The sequence below is a fragment of the Dermacentor albipictus genome, chromosome 2 (genome assembly GCF_038994185.2).
Source record: "Dermacentor albipictus isolate Rhodes 1998 colony chromosome 2, USDA_Dalb.pri_finalv2, whole genome shotgun sequence".
In the NCBI taxonomy this organism is placed as follows: domain Eukaryota; kingdom Metazoa; phylum Arthropoda; class Arachnida; order Ixodida; family Ixodidae; genus Dermacentor; species Dermacentor albipictus.
The window spans coordinates 118,468,073-118,495,387 of NC_091822.1; the positions used below are offsets into that span (position 1 = coordinate 118,468,073).

Consider the following 27,315-nt stretch of genomic DNA (forward strand, 5'->3'; position numbering starts at 1 on the left):
GCTCCGAACTTCGATGAGTGGTCTCATTAAGTTTTCAAGGTAGCGGAACTGCTGGGGCGACATGCGCATGATGTTATGAAACATCGCAGCGTCACCAACTCGGAGCTTGGCGAAAAGGTTGTGAAAATCGCCGTCCACGGCCCTGTCGAGAAATACTTGCCGCACCCAAACCCTTCTACGTCGCCTTCGTCGTCTTTGGGCGATTGAATGCATGACTATAAGTTTGTTTGGAGCGTGAATTTCTTCGATCTCGGCCAGCGCTCGCATGTTGGCAGGAGCCCATATTGGACCGCTGGTGACGTCGATTCTGCAGCTCCAAATTTGATTGGCCTGTTGTAAAAGCCGTAATTTAAGCAGCAGTAAATGTGAACAAAGGTGCCGGCTTAACTGCCGTAACGTTTTTTACAGCCGTTACGTTCGATACGCCAAAAGAGCTGTTACGCGCGTTACGACCGTAGTGTGAACATAGCATAACGCGTCCACCAGCGTGAGTGGAGGCGAAGGTTCAGCAGCAGCATCCTTAGAACGAACGTGGCTATCGGCCAACTTAATATTTCTTGTAATACACTGCGAGCCACACGCCTCTTCTTACAACATCGACTCTTTTTGTTGCTACCTGCGGTGCTCTCCGAAGCAAGCATCGTCGAATCAGCGGCGAGTGGCAGCATTACGCGCACGTCGCGCGCGGACGAAGCCGAGCTTTCGCAACTGCTCAGCCTGCAGTGTGGAGACCGCAGCGCACGCGCCATTCGTGGCGTCCTGCCAAACCTGGGAACGTGCGCAATCGCGTCTCTCGCGTATATGCTTGCGAATTTCCCAGACGTCGAGATCTCCTTTGCGGAATTACCGCTGTAGAGATTTGAACGGATGGAAGGTGAAAATGGGCAAAGGAAACCGGAAGCCGCATAAAAGCGCCTTACGTCTGCAGTTGCATTTCTTCCTATTTGCTGTCTTCGTTTTCCGTTGTTTCACGTCTATTTTCCAAATGCAGTAGCAGCAGCAGTAGTAGAAAACTGTATTTGTTGTTTTGTAACGATGTCCCAGAGGGTGGAGCCCTCAGTCCAGGGCCCCATTTGCTGCTACTGTCAGGCTAGCTGGCCCGGTCAATCAGGTATCGATGGTCGTCCAAAGCTGTCCTGGAAGAAAGAGCGGCTTCCCTCTGGAATGGGGAGCCGCTGGGTATTCTAGGAAGGCCGGGTGGTTTGTAGCATTCCCATTTAGAATACTACAGCTTTGGGCTCCTTGCCCAGAAAGAACGTTTGTCGGGTTACTGGTTAGGGTGTTGGATTGGATTGGAGAATCTTTATTTATGCCTGCAGTTGGGCGCTCGCGCGCCCCGACGAGGGTAAAAAAAGTGCGGCGGGAGAGCAAGGCTGGGGATCGTATTAGTTTGGAGCTTGCGCCAAGTGGCTGCAAATACAAGCGTAAATTTGCGTTGTGGCGGCGGCGCCAGCGACAACATATACGAGCATACAAGAGATGATCCCCCTATATGTTCCCACCATTTCTTTTTCTTTTTGATCTCCCATAACATGTTATTGTTGATATTCGCGCGTCCTCACAATATTCGCAACGTGTGTCATCCATCCTGATTATACTTTCCCGTTAATTGAACCTTGGCGGCTAATTACTGAGCCGCAGAATTTGAATGTCCAGTAATCACTGTTCCCTGCAATGGCTGGCTGGTTGCACCCTCCGCGGAGGCACTGTGGCTTTCGCGTGTGCGGCTGCGTTGGCCGCATTCGGAGGGGCGGAACGCAAAAAAAAAGAGAGAGAAAAAAAAGGAAATGCTCGTGTATTTAGATCCAGGTGCATGTTAAAACCCCAGGTGGTCAAATTTTATTCGGGACCCTCCACCACGTACGGCCTATGCCATAGCCCGCCGTATACAGCTTCAGGTCGATTAACCTCACAATTTTAAAGAGGCCCTCTGTGCAGGCTGTGTTGCACCTGAACGCAGCTTGGCCGGAACTCCACGTGAGCGTTCACGGTGACCAGCGGGTCAGTTTTGAACCGCTGACGAATGATTCGGGTGCTGAATGAACAAGGATGATGTTATTCAGTGATGTGCTGATGGTGATTAAATCGTGAATGGTTGTATGCTATATGCTAATTGACATTAAGATGGAGAAATGGAATTGTGCAGGCCGTCTAATGCGTAGGGAAGATAAACGGGGGTCAATTGTCGCTACATAATCGGTGCCAATAGAAAGCAAGCGCAGTCGGGGACGAAAAATAATTAGGTTGCGCTATGGAATTAGGGAATTCATGGGCACGAGATGGTGTCAGTTTGCACGAGAGGGGGCTACTTGGACATCTCTAGGAGAGGCCTTTGTCCTGCAGAGGGCACGACGAGATGATGATGACGATTTCGATGGACTGCGGTGGTGGGGTATCAATCGCACGCTTGAGCAGTCTGCTTCGAGCGACGAAGAGAGGAGAGTGCCTGAATACTCTGAAGCACCGACGAAGCGAGAGAGTTGTCCGTGCGGTCAGCCCCGGTGAGGCCGGTCGCACGCGCCGAATTTCCACCAGACTGGCCCGGCACCGCAGCTTCCGGCTGCTCGAGGGCCGACCTTGCGGCTTCTGTGGCGGCGGCGGCGACCCCGATGACGTAACGCACGTGACCCCTTTGTTGCGCAGGCACGTGCCGCCGGTTCGGCTGGGCAGCCCTCCTCGACCGCCCTCCTCTCCCCCCCCCCCCCCATACATCTGGATCTTCCGCGCATATTTGCTCCGCCTCCGAGATCAGGTTCCTCAGCGACGCGACAGGGCATCACGTATCTCGGAAGTAGGGCCGATCGCACATCTCTGAAATGTAGCGTCGCGTGATGGAATTGAACCCGACCAAAGTAGGCTCAACCCGCGAACGCGTCCCGTAGGCTTCAGTATCTCCTACCAACGCGCTCGGCTTGCTTTCTATCGCAGAGACTGTGGGTACGGAGCAATGCGCGGCTGCCCAATTTGCACGGGGAAACGAGGATGAACGAATACGTTGTAATAGACGACCGCGATGTTGCACGACCACATCGGTAGATTTTGTGCGCAGAGCGGTGAGCGAAGCCTTTGAACAGTTGCATATAGGTCAGAAACTACGGGTCCCCAAACGTGCCGTGCGTGTTCGCCGACCACTGCTGAGACTGTGAGGTCACGTGCCGGGCCTGTTTCTGTAGCCACGGAAGAGGGAGGGGAAATAACACTGTGCCGGCCCCACGCACTGTGGGAATCGACGTTATGAGTAGCATTTTGCAGGCAGCTGGCTATGCAACACTGTTTGGGGTACTGCAAAGCATCACCATGTTAGCCAATGTGTTTGTGTAAATCTCTTATTTGTGTCTGTGACACCTGCACAGTGGAGTAATATTGACGCGAGAGAGCGTGTGCGTGACGACGGCAGCAAGACGACGACGGCAACGGCGATTGCACGATTTCTACGAACGATAGAATTCGTGTGAACCAGCGGCCCGGAGGTGCGAGATGGGCGAGAAGCGCACAAGCTGAGTTCTCTTGAACGGCGGAACGTGTTGTCCACTTGGAGCACACAAACGGGTGACTTGGTGGTGAAATTGTGGCACAACCTGAAGCTCGTGTCAGCTGTTACGGGCATTCGGACTAGTGGCGTGGGGCATCTGCGCGCCTTGGCCGAGCCGTGATGACGCTGCCATAGTAAAATTCGATACGTCGTTGTCGTACTCGGACACTATCTGGACTAGGAAAAATCATGGCCGGTTGATTGATTAAGCGGCCCGGTGACGACTAGAAGGCCCGTGCAAGTCCGGTACGAGCTTCGCGAGGAACGAGGAGGCGGAGCATTGCCGTCCGGCGTTCAGAAATCAACGCTCGTGGGAAACTTGCTTTCCAATCGCTGTTTGAACGGATGCGACCATGTTCTGCTGCCGAGATATTCTCACTGTACCACATGGCTCGAGCGCAGGTAGTACGCGAGGATCAGAGGCGAGAGTCGGATTACGAAACTGCAATGACGATGCAATGACCACTACGTCATCACGAACACGGGCATGTAGCCATCGGCCAAAGTCAGTAGACAACTTGGTCTACTGGGTCGGCATAAGTTCTTGTCATGGTATTAATGCCATGCTGTGTATGCACGCTTGCATGACATGAATTTATGTCATTCTCCTTATGCATCTCACGACGTTAATGGGAATCATGACATGGCTTGGCATATAGATACATGCCATGATATGCATTCATGGCATTCGTGCCAGTGATGATATCAATGCATGCCATCGCAAGTCATTCATGCCACGCGTGTATGTCATGACACGCATATACGGAATGTATTCAGTTAAAGAAATACATGTCATGTCACTCAATCCATTAATGCCATGTCATTTCATTTATGACATTGGTGTCATAACCTGCATGTCATGTCATCCATGTCATGACATGTCACTCATGATAGGTTCATTTTTTTACAAATTCTGTATCCGGCTATCCATAACAGGGATGAAATGACATGACATGCATAACATTTTATCGCTTGATTGTCATAAATGACATAAATCACATGAGTTGATGGCGTTGTGGTTGTTTTCTTCACCTGCATAACTGTGAAGATATGGGTGACGAGACATATGTGTATTAGATTACAAGAATTACATACTCATGCATGTCTTGTCGTATGTCATTCGTGTGAGGACATTTAAGTCATATCATTTATGTCAGGTCACGCATGCATGCTATTTCATTCTTATCTGTACATATATAAAGTCATCATGTCATTCATACCATTTACGTAATGACATACATGCTATGACAAGCATGTGATATCACTGATGTCATGCCGTGACATGAGCACACATGTATTGCCGTTCATGTCATGATCCACATGGCACGTCATGCAAGTCATAACACTCATGTCATTCATCTCATTATATTTAGGTCACGTCATTTAGGTCAGGTCATACATGCATGTCATTCATATCCTGATATAAGCGAGGTAAAGAAATGACCACGATGACATCATGTCGTTCATACCATTTATGACATGATATACATGCCATGACAAGCATGTGGTCTTATTGACGACATGAAATGAAATTCCCATGCATGTCTTGTCATTCATATTATGACGCACATCATATGCCATTCAATCCGTCATTCATATTATTACACTTATGTCCTGTCATCCATGTCAGGTCATGCATGCGTGTCATTCATATTCCTGATATATATCGAGTTAAAGAAATGACGATGATGGCATCATGTCATTCATATTATTTATGTCATGACATAAAACCCATGACATTTTGTCATGGCATTGTTGTCATAACATGCCATCATGTAAGGTATTTCAACAAAACTGTTTGTTGGCCTAGTTGGTGTTTGCCGAAGGACATGTTTTTTGCCGCAAATTGAGACACACAAGAAAGGAAGAAACATATACGACAGCCCGGGCGGCACTGGGCAAAAAGTTCTCGGCCTTTTGTGTGTGTCTTGATTTGCTACAAGCATGTTCTTCAGTTTATGCATGCATGCATATCCTGCCCCCATGCTTATTCTGATAGATACCCAGTTGAAGAAACGAGCACTACGAAGAGGATGGATGGATGGATGGATGGATGGATGGATGGATGGATGGATGGATGGATGGATGGATGGATGGATGGATGGATGGATGGATGGATGGATGGATGGACGGACGGACGGACGGACGGACGGACGGACGGACGGACGGACGGACGGACGGACGGATCAGTTAGATGGGAGCGCAACGGAGTGCCGAAACGTGTTAGAATGGCGTCAGAAGGCGAGGTGATGCTTGAACTTGCGAATGAAAAACTCACAGCAGTCGTCACCACTTCACCGCAACGGGGGAGACGCCCACCCCTATACTCTAAGAAAAGTTTACACGTTTTGAGTCGTATCTTGCCACACAACAATAAACGTCATCTGTCTTGTCCGCATTTCCTTTCTTTAATGCTGCGAGCCCGGTACTTCTCAGTAACGAACGGCATGCGCGTTATCAGCATAACATAGCATTGCCGACAGGAAAGTAGCGGGCGCGGCATTTTCAAGAAAGGAAACGCACGCAAGACAGATAACGATTATCGTTGTTCGGTAGATATACACTCCAAAGGGTGTAAGCATTTTTTAGAGTGAGTGTATTTATGCACACTCTTAAAAAAGTTGCGCCCTTTGAGGTGTATATTTGTCCCACAACAAAAATCATCTACCTTGCTTGCGTTTTTTTTTTTTTCTTGAGAACGCTGCGCTCGCTACTTTCCTGTCGAGAATTCTATGTCACGCTGATAACGCGCATGCCGTTTGGGTCTTGGAAGTACCGGGCTCGCAGCGTTAAAGGAAGGAAGTGCGGGCGAGACAGATGACGATTATTGTCGTAAGACAAGATACGCCCCAAAGGGTACAAACTTTTTAAGACTGCACGAGCGGGAACGTACGCCGCCTATGCCATTCGTAAATCCGTTTATAGTTTCCGGTTGGCCACGTAGTCAAATGGTATTTTTCATAGAAAGTTATGCCATGAAGTTGTGGTCACTCATAGTAAAAAAAAAATGCGTAGGATTCAAATGAAGGAAGCCCAACATTTTCGTACTATGGTGTTCCTTCTACTGAACCCTTCTAGTATTGAAGATTAAGAAATTGGGGCTGTTTGTGTTGGGAACCTAAATAGCGTGACAGCAGAAGCTGACGCTGATGAGCGCTGCACAGAGCACTACATAAATCACCGAACGGTGCTCAGGTATCTTGCGGTTCGGCGATCGCGCCCGTCTGCGGGACCAACGCGTTCACCGTTTGTCGCACGCTTCCTCTGCCGTTGTTACCTAACTTTGTCGTTTGAGCCCTGCGCCGTTGATGCAGCGCTTTCTCGCCGTTCTTATGGATTCAACGGAAGAAACGCGATGTGCCTTGTGCTTAATCTCTCCTAATTTAATTATTTTCCCTTGTGACATATCACTTTTACCGTCAGAAAGCCTGACGGACATATATGAACGAAGTCGTATGTGGAAAGCCGGACATTAATTTTTTGCTACCGACAGTTATACAACGGATGCAAGAAGTTCAGTGCCATTTCGCATCTAACTTCCATCAGGATGCGGTCGACGCGGGCGGGATCGAGACCTTGACCTCGTACTTCAGTAGCAAGACGACTTAGAGTCAACGCTGCCTGTAGCGTGTCCTTTCTTAAACCGTATGCGACACTTCAGCGTCGACCGCGCAGTTAATTTACGCATGTGAAGGTTCGTGTCTAACATTCTGTTGACACACCACAAAAGAAACAAACAGGACTCCTTTGTGCCTGAACTGATCTACTGCGACAGCAGCAGGCTTTCGTAGACGCCGCCATCTTTTCAGAGAACAACTTTTATATAGGAGACGCCACCACTGTAGGTGCAATAAACTCTCAGCGAATTGCCATCGTGATCAAAATCTGCGTGATATTTCTACGGTAATCACAAATGCTACCACTAAGATGATATTCAGCGGGATCGGTATCGACGTTTGATTCGTTGTTTAGCCTGTCCTCTCGAGAACCTTTACAGCGAAGCTATTCATGGCTAGGGTTCCGTGGATTTCTCGTGTCGGTCAACAAATCTGCGCGTGCAAAAACTCAGCTCCCGAATGTTTTGCAAGATCTCTTCATTCTGTGCAAAAGATTTATACGTCTCATCACTTGGATATGCATTCTTAATAGATTAGTTATCAATAGGCACCATATTCAGGATCAGTAGCTGTCAGGCAGATAATTTTTCTTTGCTTGCTAACGAAGGCATGAGCCATTCATAGTCTTAGGTGACGAACGAATTTCTCGTTGGGTAGGCATAAAAATGCTTACGCATTTATTGACTGAGGTTACAAAAGATAGTGTGTGCGTACCTATCGTCGCTCTTGTTTTATCAGAACTGTCTCTCAAAATTATATGACAACTGGCCGCTAAGGCGACTCTACCATTACACCGAGTTTTACTTACTTTTCCTAACTAGGTAGTTCACAGTGAAGTTGTAAAAGTTGTGGAATTCACGTCTGCTGTCAGTACATAGGCTTCTACGAGAGGGAAACGGACAGCCCCGTGTTTGTCTGCTAGGATACAACTCTAGTCCTTCCAAGTTTCATTAGGCTCATCAACTAGGAAATACGCTCAATCGCAAATTACAAACAAACGTGTTTTGTTTCGTGAACCCCATTGGACTGCGCCTCGGCCAATCGCGTTTTGTTTCGCGCACTCGTTTGGCTTTGCTGTTCAACAACGTTCACACCACGCAATGGGGGCAAATTTGGGAGCACAACGACAGCCTCGCTGGCATTCCATCTTAACAGAGGAGAGTGGCCCCCAATTATTTTTTTTTTCGTTTATACTGTTCACTTTCCTGTCATGCGATGTGACCATCCGGTGCTCGCAGTACCGCGTATTGTTATTGTACTTACACCGTTTAACTTATTGTAATAAATGCGGTGAGGCTAAAAAGAAATAGTATCTCGTTGGCCGGCTCTTTTAAGAACACATTGCCGTAGGCATGTCAGTTTGTTCATCAGTGGTGATGGTGGTGGACGAGGTTTCCTTTTTCTTTGCTACGTGGTGGCAGTTGAAGCAGAAGCCGAGGAGGTGGCCAGCTAGACTACGATGGCCCAAAAGAGGACCACGGATGAACACTGCTAACCCGGATTTCGGCGTTCAACTGCTGCCGCAGTATAAGGGAACTCAACTCTTTCGAGAACCAAATCGCTCTCGCTGACAGCAATGCGTGAAATCGGGCAACAGTTAAGTTCCAGTCTCATAGTGCGACCGTAATAAAACAACTCCGACAGAGACGAACACGAAGAATCGTGCCGCCTCCTCGTTCATCTGGGTTCGTGCTTGTCAGAGCTGTTTTCCTTGCGCCAGTGCAATAAAGACGAAACTTTCTCATTTAGCGCTTCTCCGTTGAATGTTCGTGTTCTAAAATCAGCGGGTGCTCATCTTTTTCAACGACGTAGCACCGATCGTTTAACGTACGAGGAAGTGATGGAGCTTTCTCCCCGGGGGTGTCTTTACGAGCTATATTTACGTCGTCGTGGCGTGATGCATTTAATGCCCTCGCGGTAGAACGTAAACACAGAGAGCGCTCTATCTTTCGTTACGAGCACGAAAGCAGTACCTTAAGGAGCCCAAGTGCCAGCTCCTCTAATCAATCAATTCATTCATTCATTCATTCATTCATTCATTCATTCATTCATTCATTCATTCATTCATTCATTCATTCATTCAGCTGAGAGTGAAGATGTTCTGCAGAGAACAGTTTGCTCTGTCCAGGGCCTCTCTGCCGTTATATGGCAACCTCTGTGCAGCGCAAGGTCAACACGTCACTGACAACAGACCCTGTTCCATGCCCGTCTCTCACCAATGTTGCTTCGTTCACGTGTGCTTCAGGGCAGCTTTACCACGCCGATAGGATTCGACGATATTCAAGCATGTGAACTAGTGGCGTGCGAGCAACGGAGGTCTCGCGTGCGAACCGAATACTTTCGTGGCTGCTTCAAGAAGTAGTTACTCCGAAAATTTGATATTCCATCTCGTGGAATATTCGGCTTTGTCGAATGCACTGCTTTACCGCTGTTATTGGTTCGCGAGCAGCGATGGGCAAAGGCCCCCACTTGTGACCTGGAGGACGCTCTACATGTGCCAGCGAGAAACTTCGGAAAGTTTTCTTTCATTTTTCGCTCGTTTAATAGCTGCTTAATAGCAATTATCCGAACATCGTTCTGTGTACTGCTGAAGGACAGATATATCTTGTTGAGTCTTCTCTCTGAAGGCTGCATTTTGTTTCTATTATTAGAAGCAGCACAATATTCTGTATACCATTCAACATTTAGGTCAGAATGTAGAAATATTCGTATTCGAAAAAAAGGTCTACGGATAAGGAAAGGGGCTAGCGGGCTTTAAGAAAATAGGTATTTATTTATTTATTTATTTATTTATTTATTTATTTATTTATTTATTTATTTATTTATTTATTTATTTATTTATTTATTTATTTATTTTCCTGCGCGGGCGTCTTTGTTCCGTGTCTCTTTTCTCGATCTTCCTTTCCCAGCATAAACAGCTAACAGTTTATTATTGGGACAGTTGACTATACTGTCAACTATCATCCCACTCACTCACGCAGTCACTCACTCAGTCACTCACTCCTTTATTTTTGCAGTTTCGGGAGGTGTGCAAAGACCTGCTGAACAACGACGACGATGACTATTACTGCCTCCGATGGCTTAGGGGTGAGTCAATGCGCATCACGCGAGCTATCGCATAGCGACGGCCAATCGTGCGACCTAAGAGTTATGGCACTGTGTTATGGCTATGGCATTGTGCTGCTAAGCTTGACGTCGCGGGCTCAATCACGACCGCGGCGGCCGCATGTCCATTAGGGCAAATTCCAAAACCGTTCGTGTGCTTAGATATAGGTGCACGTTGTCGAACTCCAGGTGGTCAAAATTAATCCGGTGTGCCCCGCTACGGGGTACCTCATAATCAGATCGTGGTTCAGAGACGAAAAAAACTCCACACCTTTAAATACTTAAAAGAACTTGACTTTCATTACCTCGAGTGAACGACGACGCCCTTGGCAAATTGACGGGGGCGTCTAGTTCGCTCCGGCCTTTCGTTTCATAGTCTGCTGCTGGCCAGTTACGTAGAAGTTGAAGAGCGATGTACTTCATCCTGCCAGCCTGTTGCGATGCCACTTGAAATGCGAAGACGGTGATTGCTCGGACTCAGCCGCGCCCGTCGAGAAAGACGCCGAGACAACATACAAACGAGGTGTAATCCTCTCTCGCCCAAGCCAGGCCGGCTATGAATGGCTAGATTATGTGTTACTAGTTTTTCTACCGCAAAGAGACGCACGACACGAGAGAAGGTACACAGGACATGGTGCCTATTAACACTATTAACACGCTATACCAACTAGCCCAGCAGTCTGTTTCGTTGAATGACTAGAACAGCCCGGGCATTCCCGCGCCACTGTTAGTCTAGTTTCTGCCACGGTCTCCTAGTGGCAGTGGTGGTTTTGGTGGTGGTGGTGATGTTGAAGCAGGCGGGGTTAGCCTGGCATACATAGCCGGCAATTGTCCCGCCTAATACTCCTTCGAGTTGAGATCAGGGGTCCTCCGTCCGCTAAAGACGGTCAAGCGGAAAGTCAGAGAGGCTGAAATAACCTCATGGGTGGCGGCAATGGAAAAGAAACCTACCATGAGTAACTACTTAAGAGGCAAAAACTAAATCAGGAAAGAAACAATTTATAATAGCTCAAAGGGAAGCTCATTGCTTTTCGAAGCGAGATCGGGATGCCTTAGAACACGCACCTATAAAGCGAGATATAAGAAGGAAAAAGAAGCACGTGCTTGCTGCGGTAAAGCTGGGGAAACTATGGAGCATGTTTTATTAGAATGTGAAGACGTCTGTCCATCCAGCGGTCGATTTAGGCACCACTGGCCTCCTTGAAGCCCTTGTGTTCAGCGGGAGCAGTGGAAAAGTAAACATGTCCGCAATAGGCATTAGTAAGAGGCGATTGGAGGATTGGTGGACGAAAAGCACGGAAACGACAAAAAACGGAGACGTACAAAAGCACAGTTAGCAATGGGGGATCAGAAAATTTGGGTGTGGGAGTTCATAGTGTTTATTTTTATTTTTTATTGTTTAACTTAGGTAGAACATTAGGCAGTATAATAGCAAGAGCTTGGTGGCGCAACCGACCGGCCCGTTCCGAAGGGGACTAACATAACATCCATCCATTCTGCCGGCTAAAGCTTTAGTGACGACGAGTTCTTCCTATAGTGAGAAACAGAGGGAAAAATTTGTTTGTTTGTTTGTTTGTTTGTTTGTTTGTTTGTTTGTTTGTTTGTTTGTTTGTTTGTTTGTTTGTTTGTTTGTTTGTTTGTTTGTTTGTTTGAAAGAAAGAAAGAAAGACGTAAGGCAGGTCCACTATGAAATCAGGTGGCAAAACAAAAGGGCGTGGCCTATTCTGCGCAGCGTAGGGTGACTGGCGGGAGATAAAAAATAAACACTAAAGTTTGACAAAACTAGGAGGGCAGTGTGATGTAACGAATGGATTGAAAAGGCACAGGTGATTAGTGAACCGTCGTTTGGCAAGGAAAAAAAAATCAGAAAAAGAAATTTGTTACACATACGTTTTACAGCTGTTTGTAGTTCTGAATGGTAGTCGTTTACACATACTATTTGTTTTGCTTATTTACTTCGACTAAACTAACACATTGCTAGTCATAATGGAATTTATATGCGTCACCTTAATTTATAAAGAGGAAGGAAACGACGAAACGTTAAGCGCGAATTAACAACTACGAAAGGGCAAGAGTCATGAGTGCGGGGCGTCTTTCCATTCGAGTAAAAGAGAGAGAGAGAGAAATGCGCATTAACGGATGCAGGAGCTGTTCGCCTGACCATACTCCTCCAAATGACTGCGGACTACGCACTTGAAATGACGCATTCGTTCACGTTACGCATGAGCACAACATATACGCCAGCACCCACAGTAATAAGCGACTAAAGTGTCTGGTGGAGGTCAGAAGAGGAACCGAGGAGCCCGATTTTTGTTAGTTACAGCCATATGAAGCCAAGAGACAATAAAGCCAAGAAAAGCGTAAGGTAAATTAGTTGCTTTTCTAAATGAAGTGTGGAAGTGATAAGGCAGAGGGAAAGCGAAAGTTGACGAAAAAATCAAACTGCCGATTATTGCATCCGAACCCAGTGTCACTGAAAAATGCGTTCTTAGTGCATTCGTTGTGCGCAAAGCACTGCAAGAACTGCTCCAAGGTCTGTGCACACGTCGAACAGTAATAAATTAAGCGCCGAAAACACAATCACAGAGAGGGAATGACGTAATGACTGTCCTCCCCTTTCTGTGGCTGTGGTTTTGAAGCTAAATTGGTTATTGTTCGACGTGTACCAACTAGCCCAACAGTTATAGTACCTCTGTGTACATGGTTCACTTCTTAGCAGCTGCCATGAAAATTTAACCATATTTTACAGTCGGCCTTTCAGGCCCGGAGTGAGCGTGCAGATGTATAAAACACGTGCACTGCATCGAACGAGTCAATTGCAGTTTGTGCAAGAAGCATTGTGTGTAAGCGACCTTTAAGTGAATGCGGTTTAAAAACGTGCGATCGCGTCTTGTAAGGCCACTCGGCGTGCCAAAGTCGCATTCGTGGTCGATATTATGAATGAGGCCGCATAGGCTCAAATACTGTGGATACGTCGGGTCTCCGTACAGTTGGTCAAGCCATATCGTTGTCACTGTTTCCCATAATAAGCGAATATGCGAGTTGTTCTTTATTTTATTTTTATATTTACTTTTTAAATTTTTTTGTGTGTGCGCGCGTTCATATCACCGACTGTAATAAATGAACCAGAGTCAGCTTGAGCAACCGGCAATTTCTTTTACGTGTGAGGAGGATCAAACGCGATTCTTGGTAGTACACAACATACTTTTGTAAACCTGGGGCCCTTAACGTGAAACTATTCCAATATGTTTTTATTCCTATCTCCTGATGTTAACTTTGCGTAACCGCCGACGCAAGTATAGGATGGTCACCCGAAGGGGTGTCTGAAGAGACTAATCAAACGCTCTCCTCAATTGTAGGAGGTCACTCTTATTGGCTTTAAAAACTAATAATGTTCCCTACACTGAGCGGCTTGTCTTATCTAATTGGCTGACAAGAGGCGAGGAGCACGCTTAAGTGGAGAGGGATTCGATGGGGCCGAGCCAGTGCACTGAAAATCGATACCCGGATGCAGAGGGTGGTGCCGGCGTCTGCGATTGGTCCGCTTTCCTTTACTTAGCTTGCGATGGCTGGTCGAAAATTGCGGCGGCATTCAACGAAAACTTAAGAATGACACTAAAAGTGATCCACAGCAAAGAAGAGTTGGCAGGGCGATGTCGTATACGTGCCTAAAGTGCTCGATAACGTTATACTGCCGCCCTTAAAGGTTTATTGTACGAAAATAATCCCATGCTCTCCGGCAGGTGCGAGTAGCCAGTGCCTGAGAGATCGGCGGCAGCCATCTTTTATTCTTTCCGAACAGGGCAGCCTGGGGCTATTCAGAAAACAATTCAGATTTGTTCGGCATATTAATGCATCTTTAACGCGTCGCGTCGCTTTGACGCGATGAGTTTTCGCGGGTTTGCGTCGTCGCGTGACAGGCAGGTTAAGTAGGTGCAGCCCTAAAGCTTTTGACCAATAGCCGAGGTCTAATGGCGAAAACGCGTCGAATCAGAAATAACTATTTTTCTTTTGTTCGGTCCAATCATACATAATCAGTGTGTACGTGTCATATCAGACGGGGAGCTGCCGCGGTTTTCATGACGTCCGTGACAGACAGGTGATGTGGGAGTGGTCCAAAAATGTTTGTGACCAAATCGCGGTGGGCTGATTGCAGAATTGGAATCGATAAGTTTCGAATAGCTTTACGTTATAGCGTCACTGGGTTCACCATTACGGTAGCTGTCGCAGAGAAGACGTTCCGCTGCGGATGACACGTAAAACGAAAAGGGAGGATCGACGCTCAAGAAACTACGCACGCGGGCCGTTGCGCCCTCGACCTGAGCAGCTCTGATTAAATAGCGCACCACAGTATAAGAACGAAAACGAGTCTGGCATAGAACGTTATCACGCACGTTATCACGTTACCATGCACGTTATCTCTCACGTAGTACGAGCAACAACAGTGAAAGTCCTGCCATCGCGCTCTCTATATGTATTTCCCGACTTGTACTCCGGGTTATTATTAAGCATACAAATTTTACGTCGCAATAAATACTTTTCGTTACGTAAACATTCGCGCTATAAATAGCGCTTGCGCTTTTCTTCTGGCGCAGCGGATGCTACTCGGGTACAATCGTTTCCAATACCAGTCCCCCCCCCCCCCCCCGTTGCTTTTTTCCCTATCCCTCTTCTTTCGTTTTTTCCCACGGCACGTGTAGCCGAGGTCATTAGCCATGTTATTCGCCACTACCATCCGGTTCGCCTTCGGCATAGCGAGGGCTCGTAAACCAAAGTTACTATTCCAGGTACAACGCAAGGACGATCGAGCAGACGATGTCTACCGGCCTCCTTGAATGTACACACCAACGGAAACGCGTGCCAGGTAGCGTTGGCGGTCTTCCAGTGCACCCGTGCTTGACGAAGCAAGGTGCCGAGCCAGTTATGGGCGAAAAAAAAAATGACGTGTGCCACGAATGAAATAAGTAGGTGCAAAAAGAGTAGCGCCCTTTTCGTCCATATGCACACCATCACGACTACTGACCTTATATGCAATTCGCGAGCACTTTTCCTCCCTACCTTCGCCCCTCTCCGCTCGGGGCACGCGGTGTGCAGGGGCCTCAGACTACTTACTCTATGACGAAGGAGAGTGACGCAGGTAGATGACGTCACGAGCGAGTGTCCGTCCACGCGCACTCTAAACACGCAGTAACCGTGACCGCTTATGCAGAGGGAGCATGTAGAGCAGTCCCGCTTTACGCTTTTTGGTCGTTTCTAAGAAAGCGAGGCAATAAAGGACGGGCCATTGGCCTTAGCGAGATTGGAAGAACTGGTGAGGCTTATACAGTGCTGACTAACGACCATGTCCTCTGTTACAGAGGTCTTCCAGATAAGAAGCAATACGGGGTAAGATTCCTGATCCATAAGGACATAGCGAGCAACATTGACAAATTCTACAGCACTAATGAAATGGAAGCAGTAGTCGTAATCAAACTTATCAAGAGACATAGATTAGAGATAGTTCAAGCCTCCAACATCCAGTCACGATGATGATGAAGTAGATCAGTTTTATGAAGATGTTGAATTAGCGATGAGAAAAGTGCAAACTCACTATACTGAAGTCATGGGCGACTTCAATGCAAAAGTGGGGGGAAAGCAGATTGAGGAACAAGCAATTGGCAACTACGGCGTCGTTTCTAGGTATGCTAGAGGAGAGATGTTGATAGAATTCGAAGAAAGAAATAAGCTTCGAATAATGAATACCTTTTTGACGAAGCGTAGCAAATGATAGTGTACCTATAAAAGCCCTAATGGTGAAACAAGAAATGAAATTGACTTTATACTTTCTTCCGATCCCACCATAGTGCAGGATGTAGAACTGATAGGTAGAGTAAAGTGCAGTGATCATAGATTAGTGAGGGCTAGGATTCCTCTCAATTTGAAAAGAGAAAGAGTAAAATTGGTCAAGAAGAAACAGGTCAACCGAGAGGTAGTAAGTGTTAAAGCAGACAAATTCAGGCTAGTACTTACCAACAAATAGGCAGCCTTAGAACAGAGAGATAAGATGACATAGAGGTAATGAATGAAACCGTAACTAGACTGGTTTCAGGGGCAGCAATGGAAGTGGGAGGCAAGGCACAAAGGCAACCAGTAGGCAAGAAAGAGAGAAAAAGGCAAAGGAAAGACAGTGAGGTTAACCATAGATTTCCTCCAGTTGGCTACCCTGTACTGGGGGAGGGGCAAGGGGATTCAATAGGTGAGAGACAGAAGGATAAAAAATAAAAATAATAAAAATAAAAACCTACATACACACGCACGTACACACGAACTGTTTCTGTGGGCACTGTCACGCGGCCCGCAAAGGTGTTTCTAGTGTTACGCAGTGTCACCGTCTCCCAAGTAACAAAGGACCGAATCAAGAAACGACAATGAATGAAAGTGTCCAACTCAAGAGATAAGATAGAATACTCGAAACTGTCAAAACGGATCAACAAAGCGAAAATAAATTATATTCCAAACTATAACGTGAGAAAGACTGAAGAAGCCTTAAAAAATGGACGTAGCCTAAAATCATTGAGAAGGAAACTCGGCATAGGACAAACAAAGATGTATGCACTGAAAGGTAAGCAGGGTATTATCATCAGCAATCTCGAAGGTATAATAAAAGCAGCGGAAGAATTCTATACTGACCTGCACAGTACCCAGAGGAGCCATGATACCTCCATTCGAAGCAGTAATGAACAGGTTGCAGAGACTCCTCCTATAACTAGCGATGAGGTCAGAGGGGCCTTGCAAGACATCAAACGGCGAAAATCGGCAGGAGAAGATGGAATAACAGTAGATTTAATCAAAGACTGAGGAGACATAATGCTTGGAAAACTGGCAGCTCTCTATGCGAAGTGTCTGTCGAATGCAAGGGTACCAGAAAACTGGAAGAATGCAAAGATTATGGCAATCCACAAAAAGATAGACGTTAAAGAATTGAAAAACTATATGCCCATTAGCTTACTCCCAGTGTTATATAAAATATTTGCCAAAATAATCTCGAATAGAATAAGGGCAATACTGGACTTTAGTCAACCAAGGGAACAGGCTGACTTCAGGAAGGGATACTCTACAATGGATCACATCCACGCCATCACTCAGGTAATCCAAAAATCCGCAGAGCACAATCAGCCTCTCTATGGCTTTCATAGATTACGAAAAGGCATTTGATTCAGTAAAGATACCAGCAGTCATAGAGGCATTACGTAATCAAGGAGTACAGACCGCTTACATAAATACCTTGGCAAATATATACAGAGATTCCACAGCCACTTTAATTTTACAAAAGAAAAGTACGAAGATGCCTATGAAGAAAGGGGTCAGACAGGGAGACACAATCTCTACAATGCTATTCACTGCGTGTTTGGAAGAAGTATTCAAGCTATTAAATTGGTGGGAACACTTAGGAATAAGGATCGACGGTGAATATCTCAGCAACTTTCGCTTTGCAGATGACATTGTCCTGTTCAGCAGCACTGGGGAGGAGTTGCAAGAAATGATTGAGGATCTTAACAGAGAGAGTATAAGAGAGGGGTTGAAGAATAATATGCAAAAGACAAAGATATCTTTTAGTAAAGCAATGAAGGGGGCTAGTTGGTGAACGTTCATGGTTATATTGCGCTTAGTTTTACAGTGACGATATTTTTTTTAGGGATGTAGAAGCCCGATGTACTACAAATAACATTTATCAAAGCAATGAAGGGGGCTAGTTGGTGAACGTTCATGGTTATATTGCGCTTAGTTTTGCGCTTAGTTACGTGACGATATCAATATCGTCACTGTAAAACTAAGTGCAACATAAACATGAACAAAGATGAATAGCCGAGCAAGACAACAAGAATTCCGGATCGCCTGTCAGCCTCTATAGTCGGTGAAGGAATACGTTTACCTTAGTCAATTAAACACAGGAAACAGTGATCATGGGAAGGAAATTCATAGAAGAATAAAAATGGGTTGGATCGCATACGGCAGTCATTCTCAGCTCCTGACTAGACGCTTGCCATTATCATCGAAAAGGAAGGCGTACAATCTGTGCATTTTACCAGTTCTGACATTTGGGGCCGGGACTTGGAGACTGACAAAGAAGCTTGAGAACAAGTTAAAGACTGCACAAAGAGCGATGGAACGAAGAATGCTGGGCATAACTTTAAGAGACAGAAAGAGCGCGGTTTGGATCAGAGAGCAAACGGGTATATCCGATGTTCTAATTGACATTAAGAGAAAAAAATGGTGCTGGGCAGGTCATGTAATGCGCAGGTTAGACAAGCGTTGGACGATTAGGGTTACAGAATGGATACCAAGAGAAGGGAAACGCAGTCGAGGACGGCAGAAGACTAGGTGAAGCGATGAAATTAGGAAATTTGGGGGTGCTTGTTGGAATCGGTTGGAACAAGACAGGGCTAATTGGAGATCGCAGGGAGAGGCCTTCGTCCTGCAGCGGCATCAAATATGGTGATGATGATGATGATGATGATGATGATGATGATGACGACGACGACGACGACGATGATGATGATGATGATGATGGTGATGATGATCATGATGACGATGACGACGACGACGACGACGACGACGACGACGATGATGAAAGGATGGGCAGGGAGGTTAGCCAAGCGCTCGTTTGGTTTGCTGCCCTTCACTGGGGGAGAGAAGGGACAGAAAGAAAGAAACACGGAAAGTGAGATAGAGCAGTACTTGCACGAAAACGGGAAGGCCCGCGTCAAGCCTCTAAACGGCCGCGGAGGCTTATAGGCATCGACAACAGCAGAAATGTTTCTCGTGGCTCCTTGCGCCGGCGGCGCACTCAGCCATGGTCTAAAAGCATTTCGCTCCTCTAGGCGGTCTCGAGCCCAGCCGGTTTAGTATCGGCCGGGGAGGACAGCTCTGGCGTCGTAACGGAAACAATGACGCAGAAGCTGTTCGATGATCTCATCCATTCCGTAAGAGTCGCACACAGGCGTGGCACCCATTCCAATAAGGAACGAATAAGCCTTTCTAATGGCCAGCCGGAGCAAAAATGCGGCACATAAATGTCGCCTCAGAGCAATTGTAAGGATCCTCAATTTTTTTTTCATTATTATAGTTAGGACGGGTGACCGAATGCTCAGGTTCGTGTCGCAGTGCTCGAAGGGTGACTGAAATGCATTTAACATGGCTTGAGTTGTGCGCGTATGCGCAAGCGAGATCGCAAGCTCGCGCTTCACTCCGCCACCTGACCTTCGACGACGGCGCAAACGATCTGCTGCTGAGAGCGAAATCGTGGCTTCGATTCGTAGCATTTCGATGGGAGAGTAATGCTAAAGTGGTTGCGCACTTAAATAATTACGTGCAAGTAAAATAAGCCCGTGTGGAGAAGATTAATTGGGATCCCTCGTAAGACGTTCTCGATAGCCCACGTGTCACTTTGGGGAAACACCCATGTCGCGGCGCCGAACTGCAGCACACACGTTGAAAAAGAAATGAGAACATGTGTGGCCCAGCCACGTAACTCTGTTTGACGTGGAGCTTACGATTTGCTGCAACAGCTCGTTGCTTCGTTCCTTTCTTTTATTTTATTTTTCTTTCCTTTTTTTTCGCCCTGTAATATTTTGCATAACAGGAATGTCCTACTTGTCTGGGACCTGCAAAGCTGCAACACATGGTCCGCAATGCTAAGCAAGTAACGTGCAGTCGCGAGCAAAAGTTAGGAGACTGCTGCATCAGCAAAAAAAATAATAATATACTCAAACGCAGCTCCGCGGCCTGTTATTGGTTTAATACGTTGTATCGGCCAAACACGCGCTCGTAGCCGTGTGCTCTTGATTTCAGCCGGAATGCCCAGTCTGCGAAAATTAAAAATGAAACGCGGCACCTTTGGTCCCCAAACTTTTGCTCCCGACTATACGTAATAAATAATTGCTAACAGAGATGCACCATCACTGGGAATTGCGGTGGTCGAGCCACGCGCTCGACACATAGTCCTTGTAAGACGCCGAGTGCAGTACTCGACGTTGGCACCGAGCTTGGCGAGCGAATGAACGGGGAAGCGCGGTTCCCTATTTCTTCCACCACTCTTTTCTACCCCTTCCCCCCTGTGCAGCGCGGTTGAGGTGTCCTCATCTGAGAGACAGTTACTGCGCTGCACTTTACCCCATGTTTTTTTTCCTTCCCAAACAAGAATCTCTCTCTCTCTCTCCCCGCTTGTGACGTGCGGCGGCCAAGCGCGTCCGAAGGACAACACGAAACGCCGATGTCGCAAGGATCGCGTGCGCGCGTCGAGTGGCGCGTGTCCGACTCGCCTTTGTTTTTTGAAGGCACCCGCTTCACTCCGCGCGTCGTCGACAGTTCCGTGCAGTATAGTGTCCCTGTGTATAATACTATACAGGATCACCACGTGCTATACCTAAGCCACCGGCGAGCAAACAAGGATGTGAATAGCAAGGAGAAGGATAACACGAACGCGTTCGTGTGGCCCATTTTGTTGCCACTCGTGTACCTGATTGTAGACGTGCCTTCAGTGACTTGCATTCCCACCGACTTACTCAACTTTCAGTTGTCTTAACTTCGAAAACGCTGCAGTGCAATGTGTCGTGGCAGCAGTTGTCACTGTCTTTCGGAAGCCTATACGCCGACCGCACCCAACTTTGTCCCTTGTCTAGTTTTCCAGTTCACTCGTTTAGTATATCCCAACGCTGCACAAAATTACAAATTATGAAGCAAGGGCATGTTGGTTGCCTCGGTGGCTTTTTCCAATCAGAAACAACGGCTGACGTCATTTCGAGGGGGTCGTCATCGAGGGCTGGGCAAGATTTGGACTGAGTGAGGGAACGAAAAGCAGTGAGGTGGCACGCACGATTTCGTGTACGTATTAAATCTGCCGCATATCGCAAAGTTGCAACGGTGGGCAAGCCCGGCATTAAATCTATTCAACGAATACACCCTCGCAATCAGTGCCGGTCTTCTCGAGCGCACTCGAGAATTATACGGCACTCTGGCCTTAACATTCAAGAAATTTCGGATACAGTATAGACGCATCTTGCGCCGAGCGATGATTTGAAAACGCTGATAATCCGGTGAAAAAAATGACCACCGGCAGAAAGTAAAGCAATATCTTGCACAACGGGCAGCCCCCATGTCACCTTTTTTTCTTCGTACCTTGAGTAGCACCCGGTCGTTACATTTAGGTATTCGTACACCCCTACATATAATCTATTGACCTCGCGAGCGTTACTGGAATCGATTGGTGCTATCTGAAAGCTCACAGTCACGCGTTTTTATCGAAGTTCAGCGGGCAGCCTGCGCATGCGCCGTAAGTGGTGTACAATGGCTAAGACGCGCGTTGCATGCGACTTTCAAACGTCCGTTAGTTATGGTTCTAAGGTTGGCGATTGTTTCTAACGCGTTATGCAGACTTACGCCAACTCTGCCAGTTCGCCAACACCGCTAGTCCTCGAGGAGACTCTGCGTGACGAAGGCTGTGCAATTGGCCGATCTCCGATCTCGCGTTATTAGCCGACCACGGACATATATAACATTGAAGGGTGCAGCGGGCATCGATATCATTTTTCTTTTAAGAGATGACGTGGTCGTCGGTTAGGCTCTACTGGTTGCGACACTGTGCCAGCTTTTCTACACCTTCGAGTGCAGATATATCGCCGGCTCTTTATCCTCACCGAAATTTTGATCTACCGCAGGACGAATTCGCGGTACATTCCCACATTAACGTTGTTCCCACATTAACTCTCTCTCTCTCTTTCAGACTGACATCTCTGGATGATAATCACACGTTGAGTGTAGAGAAGTTACATAAGCAGAGATAAAGTGCCTCATAAAGGCTGGCCAACGTTCCTATAACGGGCCTATGTTTAGATAGGTCCACCTGCCGGCCAACGTTCACCTATGTTGGCTGGCCAGCATTTCTATAATGGGCCTATATTTAGGTAGGTCCACCTAGCAAAACATTGGCCAGCCTTTCTGGGGCACGTTATCCCTGTTTGTGTAACTCTTGTGCAACTTTATTTATTTGTTTATTTATTTGCTTATTTATTTATTTATTTATTTATTTATTTATTTATTTATTTATTTATTTATTTATTTATTTATTCATTCATTCATTCATTCATTCATTCATACTGTTAACCCTCTCTTGAGAGCCGTTACAGGGAGGGTCAGTAATTGAGTTGTACATATATAGAACAAACATTAAAGATCATTTGTAGGAAAACATTTGTAACACATAGAACATTTGTAGAAATAACACAGTTACATGTGCTTGCCTCAGGTGGGAACCGAACCTACAACCTTCGCATTTCGCGAAGTTGTGGGTTCGGTTCCCACCTGCGGCAAGTTGTTTTTTTATCCACTTTAATTTCCATTAATTTATCGCTTTATTTCATTTATTAAGCACAAGTAATTTCCCCTATGTTGTCCTTGGTGTCAGCGTTTGAAGGCTTCTCTTATGATATGACTAATAAAAATCGGGCCCCTTGGTTAACCCCCTTTCTTCAAGTTTGGGCCTTGTAAGTTTTTTTACAAACATTGTAACTGCCTTTTTGTGACGTTCTCAAAAACTATAAATTCATACATATGGGCTTTTGCCCTTTTATTCCATTCATTAATATGATCGCATGCTTCTATTATGTGCCTTGTACATGAGGGGTCATGGCTTTTCCTCAAGCGAATGGTTTCCCTTGCTGCCCAATCTTTCCGACATCTACACGATGGGAATAAACTGAATTGTAATGCGTGTAAGGCCCATACGGTTTGAAGGTGTCGCATGACTGCCTGGTTATTTCGACAGAAGGTTTGCCCTACCCAACACACGCGCGCACGGATGCGTGTGTCGGTACGTGTGCGTGCTTGCACCATGCACGGACACCGAGTGTCTAGCCTTGTGTTTAGTAAGCACACGTGCTTTTTTTTTCTCGCATGACCAACACGGACGACAGCCCGAAACTTCGACATCCAGCAGTCTAAAGAGATGATGAAAAAGGTGAGTACTCAATTCGTGCGCTATCTGCACGGGCACGAAATTCAACGCTGTCGGCTCTGCGAGCGAGCAGGACGCCGCAATCGATTTAGCTTCGTTAAAACCGCGGGAATCAATTTGAGAACGCTGATACTTTGTTTGCAGAGCATTGCGTGGAGGAAAGCCAACAACGTCGATGACTACGCGAAGGACGACTACAAACCGCCAGAGGTGAGCGAGTTCAACTGAGTTTCACGTGTATGCGAGAGATCTTGAAGTACGGCATTCGGTGAAGCTTCATAATCTTCGGGGAAGAGAAAAACATTTGTTCAAGTAGTACGTGGACATCTGTGCACATAAATATAAGCGATGTATAAGCTCCCATCGTAACGGAACGTTTGAGTGTGCTGCCAAAGAATTCGTCGCCTGTTTGATCCGCTGGTAGACAGACGCAGTAAGACCCATAGATCGGGAAGTGCAGCGTAAGATTATTCAGTCAGCCAATATGAAAGTTAAAAGAAAAATGTATGCCTGGTACTGTGCAATGCGTTTCCCATTTGCACAATACAATTGAAAGAAAAGGAAAAACACTCGAAGACCGCGTGTAATGCCCGCCTACTTTTTCGTGTTGTCCTGGTTGCACCACTTTTTGGGGTCATTCCACAGGCACTATAAAGATGATCATCTCAGTCCTCGTCAATATGCCAGGGGTCACTGCAAAAATGACAGTGATTACCTGCTCGCTATAACCTGTTACTTGACAGGTGTCGTAAATTCGAACGGTCACTGCAATATCCTCATGTCTTAAAGCAAGGTGCTACCCAATACAAACATGGACGAGACGAGCTCAAGGACGGGCGTGTTTGTATTGCGTAGCATCTTGCTTAACGACGTACGACCGACTCGCCCAACAACATGCGGTATTGATACTCATCTCTTTTCTTATCATTGATCGGCCTACTGCCTAAAACCTACTACCTACTGCTTAACCTTACCTATACTTAAGCTTACCTACAGCCTAGCACCTATAGGCTGCCAGTCTGCGATTCTTCTTGTAAATCAGCCGAAAAAAAAAGTATTATTGTTAATAATGCTACCTATCCATTTGAATGTGACGGCAGTTAAGAGCTTGAAAGCGGGCTTCCTTTTCTGTAATTCAACGCCGATGACGCGGCCGCCGTGAAGTTATTCTCGACTTCGTCCTCACCATACGGGGAACAGTAAAACGTTTCCCAAAGCCACCACTACAGGGATTCAAACTAATGCCCGTGTAGCAATGTGCAGTAGGACACGCATATTGCCATATGCACATTGCCACACAGGCAAGCGCCAAAACTGCGCTATTGCGCAAATTTGACGCTTGGCAACCTCTGCAGGGATTCGTCTGCCGTGCATGCTCTGAGACTGGTTGAGTTTGTGCATGTATTTGGGAGATCACAGCAGGCAAAACTATGGCGGACGAAGACGTTGTTGTGGGCCTCGCAAAGATTGTGTTCTTGAGTAGATGGTGTGTACACTGTGAAATCCTGTTGCCGTCGCACTGAAATGAGTTCAGAGCTGGCAAAATCGCTGAAGACTGCTGACTTCCTTTTCCTTCGTCTTCTTCTTCTTGTAGAGGTGATAGGAGCGTACTAAGTAACATGGAACAAGGTTTGGTATAGTTAGCTTACTTTTTATGTTAATCTTTTTATTTATAACAAGAGGAATGGCAATCCTTTGTAATTTCTTTTGTTTTGCCTCCCCACCTCACTGCTTCCTACCTTGAACAGTTCGTGCACAGCACCCTGATCGGCGGCATGTACGGCGTCGACAAACAGGGTGGTCCGGTCTGGATCTACCCGTTCGGAAACTTCCAGATCAAGCGTACGTACTAGCCACATCTTCTCCTCAACGCTTAGTCGTTTGGTTTCTTTATTTATGCTAACGCAGCAGGTAAATGTCTGGGTGAAAGCGCAAAAATATTCCGTATCTTGATAGCTGGACTACGAGGACGCCTTAAAACATGCTGATAGAATGGCACATATTAGCGTTTGCTTCAAGCTACTAAGCGATTCTGTAATGGCGTGGAAAATTACGGCTTAAGTTATTAAATTTCATGCCCAAGCAGCGACGCCCATGACTCATGATGACAGCACCGATTCCCCGATACCTTCGAACATCTCAGTCACCTCGGTACATAGCTGTGGACCATTAAAGTTGCTAGATAGGGTACGCGTTCACTTTCGACTGCGATACACGAACGAATAAACGACTAACTAACTTCGATCAGGTTATGACAGTATTATGACATCGCAAGTAGCCTGTCCGGCAATACAAAGGTCGCATCGTCACCAGCTTTTAATTTTAGATCTCTTTCCGGCAGAAGACGAAGTGATTCTTCTGTATTACGCTGGTTTTCAATCTATATGACTTTTTAAGCTTTTGCCGTGGTGCTTGCGGAAGACGCTGTTCTTGTGACTGCGGGAATGGACGTGGAATTGCCGGGGCCTCTGCCCCTATCTTCCTCGTCGACTGCAGACACTCCATGAAAGCGCTCCGGCCGCCCGAACGACGCATACAGCGAGGACACGCTGATGTATACTCTACGGCTGGTGACGAAAGCTCGGGCGAAGGTGACTTTGTGCCCGTGACAAGGCGTAAAGCAATGAGAAGACTACTTATGTCCTCTCCTTCATTAAGTAAGGATACCACGTTTGCGCGAGATCCACCGGTTCACATTTTCCTGTTTGTACCGGTTTGTACCGGAGGAATGCTGCTGATAGCCTCAACCGGCTTAATCGTCAAGCAACGCCTGTGTTTTTTGAAGCCCTCGCCCCGGAACAAATCACAGATGTGAGGATCAATGGTCGGAAGAATGTTCTCGCTATAGACCTTACGCAAACTAGTGCGCTGGATGTATTGAAGAAAGTCAATGTGTTGGAGGACATCAACGTACGCGTTCTTACATACCAGATGGCAAGGACTCGACCGCTGGTGTTATTTACGATGTCGACACTTCCATCAGCGAAAATGACCTTCCGATTCTCATCAAGCCGGTGACAGAAGGTCTTGTCATATTGCAAGCCCGTAGGCAATTCGCAATGTGTAAAACTTGTCTTCAAAGGAGACATCCTCCCATCACAAGTCAAAGCTGTCATTTTCGATATGCGGTGAGGTCGTTTGAGCCAAGACCACTTTATTGCCGTAACTGCTGTAAAATGGGACACGCCAGCGCTGTTTGTACAAATTCTGCCGTGTGCTCTCGTCGCGATGCTCAGAGTCGTACTATACAGACGCCTGGTTTGCAGAACATCGCAAGTATGGCAATTGTCATGGCCCTCACGATTCGTCTTTAAAGGATTGTCCAAGCATTAAGAAGGAGATGCAAGTGTTGAAGCAAATGTTCAGAGACGGTTCCAACCACAGGGAGGCTGCTTCCAAGGTAGGACGTCGGCGCTCTCGTCGCCTGAGACCTTCTCGAAATCCTGCTGCTGAAGCTAGGAAGGCGCCTCTCCCACGGACTGTCCACCCACCACCACAAGCGCCGAACAATGGCAGCAACAAGCGCCCTGAGAAGGATACAAGAATAATTGGCCCACCTGACAGGTGGTCTGCGCTGCCGTCGATAAACCCGCCAGTGCAAAAACAGCAGCATCGCTCGTCTACGGTCACTTCGGGACGAGCCTGTGGCAACAATCAAGATAAGGAAGTCATAGACATGGTAAAAACACTCATGAATACCCTTCAAGTGCTCTTAACTAGCATTAGCACTTCGGCTGCTCATAGTGCACTTCACATATTGGATGCTCTAAACCTGGTGCTGTCAAGTCTGGAGGAGCACCATGGCTAGTCCTCTGCAGCCCTTTCGTAAACACGTCAAAGAAGCTTCGATTTTCCATTGGGATTCCCGAGGCCTTCAGCGCCGCATTTCGGCTGTTCGACCATTTATACTTAAGAATGAGTTCTCAATTACGTCATTTGCGAACCACGCCTTCACAATGCCATACGATTATCTAGCTTCGAAGCTTTCAAGTCTGCTACCTGCACCGACCACAGTAAAATCGTCGTTTATATTAGGTGCGAGCTTACTTATATTGAGCATCCAGTAACGC

The 27,315-nt window shown here is 46.7% G+C and overlaps 1 protein-coding gene across 3 annotated transcripts in view; it reads left to right on the forward strand.

Annotated features, from left to right (window-relative positions):
• Positions 1 to 27,315, forward strand: part of LOC135918890 (SEC14-like protein 2) — a 120,957-nt gene that overhangs the window by 61,423 nt on the left and 32,219 nt on the right. For all 3 annotated transcript variants that reach the window (XM_065452574.2, XM_065452576.2, XM_065452575.2), the window contains exons 2-5: positions 10,167 to 10,236; positions 23,205 to 23,248; positions 23,390 to 23,455; positions 24,994 to 25,087. In XM_065452574.2, the coding sequence (XP_065308646.2) occupies positions 10,167 to 10,236; positions 23,205 to 23,248; positions 23,390 to 23,455; positions 24,994 to 25,087 (274 nt within the window). The remainder of the gene's footprint in view (positions 1 to 10,166; positions 10,237 to 23,204; positions 23,249 to 23,389; positions 23,456 to 24,993; positions 25,088 to 27,315) is intronic.